The 12039-nt window shown below is 43.9% G+C and overlaps 1 protein-coding gene across 5 annotated transcripts in view; it reads right to left on the bottom strand.

Moving 5' to 3' along the window:
* Positions 1 to 12039, bottom strand: part of ANO6 (anoctamin 6) — a 155507-nt gene that overhangs the window by 100924 nt on the left and 42544 nt on the right. For all 5 annotated transcript variants that reach the window (XM_073651836.1, XM_073651835.1, XM_073651834.1 and 2 more), the window contains one exon: positions 10059 to 10141. In XM_073651836.1, coding sequence (XP_073507937.1) covers positions 10059 to 10141 — 83 coding nt within the window. The remainder of the gene's footprint in view (positions 1 to 10058; positions 10142 to 12039) is intronic.

Below are 12039 nucleotides of genomic sequence, written 5' to 3'. Positions count from 1 at the left end.
AATCTATTAAACTCAATGCCAGAAAAAAAGAGCCAGAAGATGAAAAGGTACAAGGATATTCTTTATATTCTTTTTTATGTTAATAAATATCCAACATTATGCTGGAAGGATGCACTATTTTCCACATAGCTGCTAACCCCCATGAAACAGTCACCCAAATGACAAAAACAGGAACTCACTACAAGTTTGGGAAAGTGAGCACTTCCTGACCATTGCACAGTAAAAATAAACTCTGTATGATTCATATTCTTCTGGTAGAAATGTAAAATACCAGTAAAAACGTTCGGATAGTAATATTCTGAATATGTAAATGAAGGGCTCTTGCTTTCTTTGATAGTATAATGCCACATGATGAAACCGTAATACAGTTAAAGGTTAGAGCAAGCATGCCTGTGCTCTGCAGTGTCTCTGAAGGACGGTATGCTGGATGGCAGCGTTCTGCTGCGATCCAGCCTGCCATTTCAATAACATTCCAGCGTGGGAGAATTCTCCTGATCAAGCGGTGACGTTATTTGCCGACACCGCTTGAGCAGGAGAATTCTCCCACGATGTCAGTGACGTGCATGAGGTGAGCTGAGTTCATTGGAAATGAACTCGGCTCATCTGGATGCCGTCAAAGCCAGACACTGAGGAGCTTCTCAGTGTCTGCGGCATGGCAAGCTGGATGGCAGCGTTCTGCTACGATCCAGCCTGTCATGTCAATGTAGCAGAGCTGAAGCCGTCCTGGGAACCATGGAAAGGTAAGGATGAGGTTGGTTTATTATTTTACTTTTATTGCAGGTGATCGTTGGCTTCAGCTGGAATGGGCGATACAGTAAGTAGAGTTTAATTTAGAACATTATTGTCTTTATTTCAATTAAAGGACTTTATTCTGGGTGTTTGTATTTTTTTTAACTTTCACTATGGGGTTAGTAATGGGGGCGTCTTATAGACGCCTACCCATTACTAACCTGGGCTTGATGTCAGCTGGCATTATAAGCTGACATCAACCCCAGCCCTATTACCCCACTGCCACCGCTACAGGGCAGTGCGAAGAGCGAGGCTAAGTGCCAGAATTGGCGCATCCTATGGATGCGCAATTTCTGGGGTGGCTGACGGCTGGTGTTTCTAGCCTGGGAGGGGGCCAATATTCATGGCATCCTTCCTGGGCTATTGATATCAGCCCCCAGCTGTCTGCCTAGCCTTTGCTAGCTATTAAAATAGGGGGGGACCCCATTTTAATAGCTAGCAAAGGCTAGGTATTCAGCTGGGGGCTGATATTAGTAGCCTGGGAAGCTCCATGGGTATTACCCCCTTCCCAGGCTTCAAACATCTGCCCCAGCCATCTGCTTAACCTCCGCTAAAGACTAAAATTATGGGGAACCCCATGCCAATTTTTTTTTTTAATAAATCCTTTATTTTAACACTAAATGACAAGTACAGTAACCAACACTGTCACTGTACTTATTATATATGTGACTGACATGTTTCTATCTATTTAATCTATGTGTGATGCTCTATTCTTTCTGTTCTAAATTGTCGGGTACCGATGTATGCCGCTGATGAATTGCTGACCGGCTTTTTTAAAAAGAGACGGGTGCACGAAAATCGGAGGGCACTAGTGTGTTCCAAGTGCCCTGCTATGTTTTTCATGCACCCTTCTATATACCCTGCCTGACATTTAATTGAGCACTGTTTCCATTGATTTGGGCAATTTTTGACCTTCTGCAGACCGCCGGGGGGACCGCCAGAAAAATGCTTGAGTTTCCCATAGACTTACATTGGGCTCGTTGCTCGGGTTGAGCACCCGAGTATTCCAATGTGCTCGACCCGAGCTTCAAGCACCCGAGCATTTTAGTGCTCGCTCATCACTAGTGGAGTGCAGAGTCACCCATCTATATTGTAGGCTTATAGCCCAAGAGAGACATGTTTAGGAGGTTAGTTACCCATCATGCGGAGGCCATCTTGTTGTGGTTGATGGGCATACATGAATTGGCCAATATATTTTCAAAGAAAATATAGTTATATAATACATTATGTGCTCCAGATAGTTGTCATTAAACAGCATACAACTCATCCTGCGAAAAATACAAGCCTTCATACAACTATATCAACTAAAAAAAAAAAAAAAAAAAGATGGTTCTTGGGAAGCAGGAATGAAAGAATATCTTATTACTATATTAAAGATAGGCTTGTGGTGGACAAAAAAATAAAAACAAGACAAGACCGACATCACCCAGACCCGCTCTGTTCTTCTACACCACTGTGCGTGCCCCGCTGGTCTCTTCACTTTCTCTTTTGGTGGGGGCGCTGATTGGTTGTAGCAATGATATTCCACTGAAGCAGACGAGTGACCTCTTTTCTGGCTCGGATTTAGCATCACTGGTTCAGCTGATCAGTGGACGTAGCAATGATGTGATGTACCCTGCCAGAAGAGGAAGCAAGGACACTGGCAGGAGATGTCCGGTAGGTATTTGTTCTTTTTTATTTTATTACCACCCACTATGTACTAATTTTTTATATATTATTATTAAAAGGGGTTTTCCCACAAATAAAAGTTCATGGAATGATAAGGTCCACAATTGGATGTGTTTAAATAAAATGCTCCTGTGCTGAGATAATCTTATAAATGTACCCCGGCTGTGTACTGTGTAATGGCTGTGTCTGACCGTACAGAACATGGTCTGATCATACCACATCTCCTGGGCAGGGGAGGAAGCAAAATACTATACAGATATTACAGCATGGGATCGCTGCTGATTCTTTCTTTGAGGTAAAACATTGTTTCATGGGAAAACCCCTTTAATAAAAGGGGTTACAATTATCCTAAATAATTTTATAAATCCATTGTTATTTTAGTGATTTCCTTCCCTGGAAGACTATTACATAATGGTGCACCAGTCTTTGTTGCCCAAAGGAACCAATCCCAATGAAACTTTATGACTCTCCTATATTCTAAAATCAAATTTGGTAACTCTACTGGCAAGCTGTACGAGAAAAAAAATTGTTGGCATTGTGTTAGATTTAAGGGCCATTTCATTAATGGAGTTGCGCACCCCAGCCGTAATGAACGGGCTCACTGGAGTATGAGCCAATTCTCTAAGAGGCGCACACCACTTAATGAATTAGGCACATCTCTTTACTGGAGCGCACCTCCGACAGACATGTTACTCTACACGACTGGAGTATATTTGTGGAGTAAGTTACACTAAAGTGGCCTAACTTTTCAATAATTTTATGGGCTTGAGTAGCCACACTCCGCTCCACACATATTGGCGTAGCTGGCTGGGACTAGTGTAAAAATGCCAAAAGTTGCAATATTTTTGCTCAACTTCCAAGTTGTGCAAAAATATTGCAATTTATTCATGTGTTTTACGCCAGAATTCTTGTGTTAACACCTTAATAAATTGGCCCCTTAATGTTTACAATGTGCATTGTTTAGGTTCTATGGCTGTTGTATATAAAGAAGGATGTAATTTAACAACAGCATTAAGGAAGTACATGTCTCTTGTGTGCCGCCCACACAGTAGACGATATTCTAATACTTTCCTCGAACATTCATCATTAGCAAATCAGATCTTCTTCAGCATTACAGGGACACCGATTTTACTTCCATTTTAGCATAATGAGCGCAACATCCGGTAAGATTCTCTTATTCTCTACAAGGTCCAAAACGTGTGGAGAGGCGGGGGTTACAGGGAGAGGGAGGAGAGAAACTGATTGTATACAGCAATTGACTAGTAAATGGAGCCTTGTACTTTTCAGGTCTTATAGGATTTAGGGTGAACAAATAAATTTACCTTTTTCACGATTTTATCAAGTCATTGGCATATAGCAGAGCTAGGCAAAGTGCAGCCCACGACTGAGACAGACAAAAGGCGGCTGAAAACAGTGGCCCACGGACCGCACCAAGCTCTCTGCCACCAGTCCTCCGCTGTCACCGCTATCCGCATCCTCAGGATGCAGACAGCTGTGAAAACATTGGTGGAGGACGGGGCAGCTGGGGCCAACAATCAGCGTGTGAAACCGGAGACGCGATGACGTCAGGAGCAGAGCACTGTGTGTATGGGATGGTTATACATATGTAGGAAGCTATGTTGGGGCTCATGCTGTAGTTAGGAGGCCATATGGGGGGCTCATATTATATATAGTGAGGCTGTGTGGGGGCTCATATTATATATAGCAGGGATGTCAAACTCAAACACACAGAGGGTCAAAATGAAAAACTTGGACGAAGTCACGGGCCAACCAGTATACAGTATAATGGAGCGGCGTTGGAAGAAAACACATACTCAAGGTGACTTCACTGCATTCAAACAAGCAACGCTCGCATTCAAATCAGCACTCACCTCTGCTAAACAGGCCTACTTCACAACCCTCATAGCCTCCCTATCCCACAACCCCAAACAGCTATTCAACACTTTTAACTCTCTCCTCCGCCCTCCACTGCCCCCTCCGACCTCCCTCATCTCTGCTGAGGAGTTTGCCACACACTTCAAAAACAAGATTGACCAAACACGGCAAGTCTTTACTGTCCGACCACCACAACCCCTTGGTTTTCCATACCATTGCCCTTCCCCCATAACCTCCCTTCCCAACATCACGGAAAGAGACCTTACTCGCCTTCTCTCCAAATCACACCTCACCACTTGTGCACTCGACCCCATCCCATCCCACCTCCTCCCCAACCTCACCCCCACACTCGTCCCATCCCTAACCCATCTCTTCAACCTATCACTATCCTCTGGTACTTTCCCTGCTGCCTTCAAACATGCCACAATCACGCCCATCCTCTAAAAGCCATCCCTCGACCCATCCGCCCTGTCCAGCTATCGCCCCATATCGCTGCTCCCATTTGCCTCCAAACTTCTTGAGCAACACGTTCACGCTGAACTTTCCTCCCACTTTTCATCTAACTCTCTCGACAACCGACAATCCGGCTTCCGCCCCCACCATTCCACCGAAACTGCCCATACCAAAATCACCATTGACTTACTTACAGCCAAGGCTAACAGACAATTCTCTGTACTCCTTCTTCTTGACCTGTCCTCTGCTTTTGATACAGTTGACCATTGCCTCCTACTACAGATCCTCTCTTCCTTTGGCGTCAAAGACCTTGCCCTATACTGGATCTCCTCATATCTTTCTAACTGCACATTTAGCATCTCCCACTCCCACACTACCTCCTCACCCCGCCCCCTCTCTTTTGGACTCCCGCAAGGCTCTGTCCTAGGACCCCTACTCTTCTCAATCTATACCCTTGGCCTGGGACAGCTCATAAAATCCTATGGCTTCCAGTACCATCTGTACGCTGATGACACCCAGATCTACCTCTCTGGCCCAGACGTCACCTCTCTGCTGTCCAGAATCCCAGCATGTCTATCAGCCATATCCTCCTCCTTCTCCTCCCGCTTCCTCAAGCTCAATGTGGACAAAACTGAACTCATCATCTTTCCCCAATCTCGCATATCTTTCCCACCTGATCTCTCTATCACAATAAATGACATCACTCTTTCCCCTGTACCGACAATCCGCTGCTTCAGAGTAACCCTTGACTCTGCCCTGTCCCTCAACCCCAAACACAAGTTCTCGCCACCTCCTGTCGCCTCCAGCTTAAAAATATTTCCAGAATCGGTCCTTTCCTCAACCCCAACTCTACTAAACTGCTTGTGCATGCCCTCATCATCTCCCACCTCGACTATTGCAACATCCTCCTCTGTGGCCTACCTGCTAACACTCTCGCACCCCTCCAGTCCATCCTCAACTCTGCTGCACGACTTGTTCATCTCTCGCCTCGCTACTCCTCTGCTACCCCCCTTTGCAAATCCCTTCACTGGCTCCCATTCCCCCAGCATATCCAGTTCAAACTGCTAACACTGACCTACAAAGCCATCCATAACCTCTCTCCTCCGTACATCTCTGAACTAATCTCCCGATATATTCCCTCACGTAACCTCCGGTCCTCCCAAGACTTCCTTCTCTCCTCCACACTTATCCGTTCCTCACGCAATCGCCTCCAAGATTTCTCCCGAATATCCCCCATCCTCTGGAATTCTGTGCCTCAACACGTCCGATTATCCACCACATCTGGATCCTTCAGACGGAACCTGAAAACCCATCTCTTCAAGAAAGCTTACAACCTGCAATGACCACACTGCCTCGTCAACACCGGAGCTACTGCAACCCCCCCAACCTACTGTCTCCTCCCCATTCCTGTAGAATGTAAGCCCGCAAGGGCAGGGTCCTCCTCCCTCCATACCAGTCTATCAGTGTTTACTGTATTGTTTACTGTAAGTGATATTTGTATTTTGTATGTGACCCCTTATGTACAGCACCATGGAATCAATGGCGCTATATAAATTAATAATAATAATAATAATAATAATGGACCCCCACACAGTTCTCCATACAGAATAATGGGCTCTACATAGTCCTCCATACAGTATAATGGGCCCCACAAACTCCTCAATGCAGAATAATGGCCCCACATAGGGGTGGTCATTCTGGTGTCGCGGGAGAAATATAATCTCCCTACGGGCTAGATTTTGACACGTATGATATATAGGGAGGCCATGTGGTTTCTCATCTCATATTATATAGGGAGGCCATGTGGGGGCTCATGCTGTAAATAGGGAGGCTGTGTGGGGGCTCATGCTGTATATATGGAGGCTGTATATATTAGGGGGATGTTAGCATACTTAATTCTGCTCAATATGAAGTGATAATACAATTATTATTTTATATTTATAATTAATATGTTAAATATTAATATTGAGCATAATTAATTTCATCTTATTAGTTCTGCCCTCCGCAACAGTCATGGTCTCTCATGTGGCCCCTCTGGAAAATTAATTGCCACCCCTGGCATATAGAATACAATAGGAGAATCAATTAGCCAATGCATCACAATGGGCAGTGAAGAAGAAATGGAAAATCACGCAGAAAATTTTCTTCTCCCTCCAGTAGCCTGAACTAAAACACGGAATAAGATGTTCTTGTGTATTACATTGTCGATCTAAAGGAGGAGGAAATAGCTGAATCTAAAAGATTCAGCCTACAAGAGGAGAAGGAGATAGCTGCTTGTAAGGGGTTAATTTGACTTTACCACTAAATACACCACTGAGTCAGCAGTAGTGACACCACACTGCTGCTGAAAGCGCTGTTACAGGAATTACTTCTGTTACTGCTGCTTTTAGTAATCTCCTGCTCTTACATAATACACAGTGATCCATCTTACGTTTCAGCACAAGTCTTCCCCCTCACTGTAGTGTCTCCAAGATCAAAAGGACATCTGACAAATCTGTCAAAACAGTGAGACTTCACCACTGACAGTAGAGACTAAGAAGGCGTTTACACTGACCGACAATCGGGAATGAGCGTTCTGAAGAATGCTTGTTTCCAATAATCAACCAGTGCAAAACACTCACTTGTCTAGTGACATTATTTTTTAGCTTGCCTTGCACAATGTTGAAGTCAATATAAACTTGACTTCAGTTTTCAAGATCTCTCTTTTTCTTTACCTAGGCGTATTCGGAAATCTGGAACAGAGAGTGATACCTTGCTGTCTAAACAGAACATGTGCTGAAAAATTCCTGTGTAAATAGGACATGTGCTGATTAGGACAATGAGAGTCTATGCACACAGGACGATTGTATTACTGATCATTCTGTGCGCATGTAAAGTGCGGTCAGCCATCTAAACAGGCTATTAAAAAAACACCCCTTGGTTTCTATGTAGCTGATCGGAGGTTGTTTAAACGCAGATGACTCCAGTTTCCCTTTGTTTATGAGCCATAAGTCTTTAATCACCAAATTAAAGTCTGTTTTATGGTTTCATTTTCCTAACTATATTGAGAAAGCAAATTCTCTCTATATATTTAGTATGCTAATGATTGGTGGAGTATTAATATTCCACCAATTAAAATACCAAAGGTCCAGTGTATCCCTGTCCACGTTTCTGATGTGTGTTGTAGTTAATCTTGCATTTTCCATAAAAAAACAATTGTGAAACTTCTTTTCTTAGAGCTCTACCATATTCCAGTCCTCTGTTATCCTTTCTAGAAATTGCCGAATACATTAACAACTGGGTGTTACCAGTCCCCTAGTCAAAGGGGTGTGCCCCTACAAAGTCTGGCTCCGAGACCACTGATTCCACATCAGAATAATGTACAGGGAGAAAATTGCATATGGTAAAGCCCAATTATCAAGTTTTTTTAAATTTTAAAAATGAACAACAGAGGACTGGCACTAATGCAGGGTTTTATGCAAAGATGCTCAATAACTATTAGGGAAATTGCAAATACAAGAACTTACTAAACACAGACAAGTCAGAAGTTGTTACAGGTCGTCAAAATATGTTTCTAACATATAACACTACCTCTTTTTCTTTTTAGTTTATAAAAACTTTTTAAATACGTACTACTGGGGCATGCTCAGAACAGAATCAGTCTCCTTTCCCGCCCATCAGCAGATGATACAGTCCCTTTACACTTTTCTTGATGAATACATGGATGTGCACATTGCTATGTACTCTACTCACCGGCATAGTAATACAGAAACAGAAGGAAAAATGAGCATTCCTGGTCGCAGAATGCCATCCTAATCCTTTCTTTATGTAAAACAGATGAAAGTCCATATAACATTCACTCTAATGTTCCTTCACAATTTACTGGAAATAATAACAGCTACAAAATGTTGGAGTCAATTTAAACCTGCGTTCAGTACTAAAGATTTCTCCTTTTCTTTAAGTAGGAATATTCTGCATCCAGAAAGGCGACTGAAAAATTGCTAATCTATCACATATGTTTTCATGACAGATTGAAACCTGATGTTTAAGATGCAAGCTCAAAGCGGTATTAACATCTTAAGGGGGTTCTCAACTACTACGATATTGATGACCTCTCTCTGACAGGTCATCAATATCAGATTGTTGAGGGTCCAATACACGGTCTCCCCAACTGATAAGCTGTTACCTCCAGGGCAGTGGACGGATGTAAACAGTCTATGGAGTGAAACACCAGTGCTCTGTCCCACCATTAGGCGGCTTCTCCGGGGTGCTGCAATCCAGCTCCTTTTCCTCTCCGCACACTATTTACATCCAGATGGTGGTGGGGCTGGTAACAGCTGATCATTGGGGGTGCCAGATTTCGGATCCAAACCAATTTGTTATTGATGACCTATCAAAATTATAGACCATCAATATCAGTATTAGTGAAAAATCCTTTTAAGCATATATATACCATATCTATAGGAGAAAATCTAACCTCAGGGACCCTCTCACATCAAAACAGGGTAATGGTGAGCCTAGACAGTTTACACCTATGCTATAGTGACCACAGGACTATGCTTAATGTGTGGGTATCCTGCAGTATTGCAAAACCAGTCCATCGTCCAATACAAATCTATGGCTCTGCTAATATTCTTGTTGAAACAGTAAAACTATTATAAAAAAAGCCTTAGATAGGTGAAATTGTTTGCAATAATAAAAAGAGGATGTCTTATCTCATTAAATTAACAAATTTGCAAAGTGCTTGCAAAAACAAGCAACTTTGCAATTTACCTCTTATTAAAATTCCTCTCTGTGCTTAACGGAGAGGATGTTTAATTCCATAGTTTAGAAATCATTGTTAAGGTTACTGGCCATCTCAGTGCTGGCCAGTCTCCTGAGCAAAGAGGGCACATTTCTAAGCTGTTTGCTATGTAGCTTGCAACTGGTGCTCTGGAGCTAGTCAGATCGCTGGATCTGGCCAGTTTCAGTTTTCCTGCGCTCCTCTGATGCTGCAGAGGTAACCCTACCTCTCCAAGCAGGATCGAAGAGCGCATAGTCCATACTGAGAGTTCAGCCATGCCGCTGGTCCAGCTGTCAGGCATAGAAAATGAGTCAACCACTATAAACAGACAGGCTGTTAAGTTACACAATATAGACTTATGATTACTAATACGGTCCACTGTTTGAGGCTTTCTAGGTGAATGGTATCCCTAATATCTCGGTCTAACACATTACCAACGTTTGATTACATTATCATTAGAGAAGTATTATATTGTGCAGTGTCTGTGCTACTTCCAAATGTATGGATTTACCATTTCTGCAGTATGAAGTCTGGGTACATTATCCTGCATGGTTCCATAGGTTGGTAATATAGTTTGCTCCATTTCTTCAGTTACTAAAATAAAAGTAAAGTTTGTTAAACAAGAAATATATATTTTCCATTTATACAGTAATAATATATACATATACACACACATTTATTTTTATTTTTTTCTAAACCAATACCAGTAGTATGGATCCTCAAAATTGCTTGATAATAGACTTGCCGGGATGTTTCCAATATTGGCTAATAGCTTTACATGACTTTTCCTGTTCAATCCTATTTGCAATTACCTCATGACTGGCGTGCTCCTATTAGACAATCATAGCATGTCCCGTTGTGTTGGAACACTTCTCTAAAGGGAACCTGTCACGTTGTACATGCAGACTGATCCTTAGCAAACATGGTATAGAAAAGAAGAAGCTGAGCGGAATGATACCGTTTGTGGGAGAGGATTTCATATAACATTGAATATATATACACACACACACACACACACACACACACACACACACACACACACACAGTACAGACCAAAAGTTTGGACACACCTTCTCATTTAAAGATTTTTCTGTATTTTCATGACTATGAAAATTGTACATTCACACTGAAGGCATCAAAACTATGAATTAACACATGTGGAATTATATACTTAACAAAAAAGTGTGAAACAACTGAAGTATGTCTTATATTCTAGGTTCTTCAAAGTAGCCACCTTTTGCTTTGATGACTGCTTTGCACACCCTTGCCATTCTCTTGATGAGCTTCAAGAGGTAGTCACCGGAAATGGTTTTCACTTCACAGGTGTGCCCTGTCAGGTTTAATAAATGGGATTTCTTGCCTTATAAATGGGGTTGGGACCATCAGTTGTGTTGTGCAGAAGTCTGGTGGATACACAGCTGATAGTCCTACTGAATAGACTGTTAGAATTTGTATTATGGTGGGGACGTGGCCTAGCCAGGGATGTAGGTGACGCGCCCCCTGGGCCAGTGCTGTAGTGCGGCGCACGTGTGCGCGGGGGAATACCCGGAGCCGGATCCGATGGGGGTAGTAGTCTCCGAGTGGCGGGGACCCGGTCCGTGCCCAGGGTGGTCAAACTAAGTGTGTGGCAGTCTTTGTAGATGTTGTTTAAGTGTCGACTACGCCACCCGTTGATTTGCGGTCGCAAGGCCGCCGCTGCAGAACAGTCCGCTGAGGCCGGTGGTATGTGTGCAGCAATGGTGGTATAACCCCCAACGGGAGAGGTATGGCCTCAGGGCAGCTGGTGCGGGTGAAGGGAGTGATAGAAAGGGCCTCCCGGTAAATTTAGTGCTGGTAGTGCGATGGAACACAGAGACTGATTGCAGTTTTCAATGCTTTACTCACAGATGTTATCAGTGTCAGTCCTGCAGGTGATGACGACCCGAGCCGTGCTGCGTCCACCAGGTACGGGGCTCGACCAACCCCCAGGCAGTTCCAGAGTGTGACCTTGAACTCCTTTCTCCGTTCCTTTCTCTGGCCGTCCCCACTAGGGACCCACCCATGTCCAGCTTCCTCGGGCCTTCTGGTGGCGAAACCTATCTCCGGTTTCCCTGACCCTATGTGGCGTGCCTTCGTGGTGAGTGTAGTGAGTGGTCGCGCCAAGACGTGGCCACGACCTCCGGTTCCTGGCTGAGGATAAGTGGCCTCCACCAGTTTGGGATCCGGTACCCTGATCTGCCAACCCTTCACCCGCTGACTCCTAGCGTGTTCGGGTTCCCTCTTCCTTCATGTCTCTGGGCCTTTCTCCAGGTTCCATTCCTTCCTTGTTCCTTTCCTCTTGTCTTTCTCTCTCTTGCTCCCTTCAGGAGCAGCACCCAGACAGGGCTGCTGCTCCCTGTCACTTCTCTTCTCCTCTTCTTCTGTCTGACTGAACTCCTAAGATGGTGCCCACCTTTTATACTCCCTCTGACACCCGAGCCCAGGTGACTAGCCACCAATGGGCTCCTTCCTAT

Source organism: Phyllobates terribilis, unplaced genomic scaffold (assembly GCF_046119375.1).
Source record: "Phyllobates terribilis strain yellow unplaced genomic scaffold, ASM4611937v1 Scaffold_11__3_contigs__length_659146591, whole genome shotgun sequence".
In the NCBI taxonomy this organism is placed as follows: Eukaryota; Metazoa; Chordata; class Amphibia; order Anura; family Dendrobatidae; genus Phyllobates; species Phyllobates terribilis.
The sequence above is the reverse complement of the archived record's forward strand: the minus strand, read 5'-3'. Positions and strand labels throughout refer to the sequence as shown.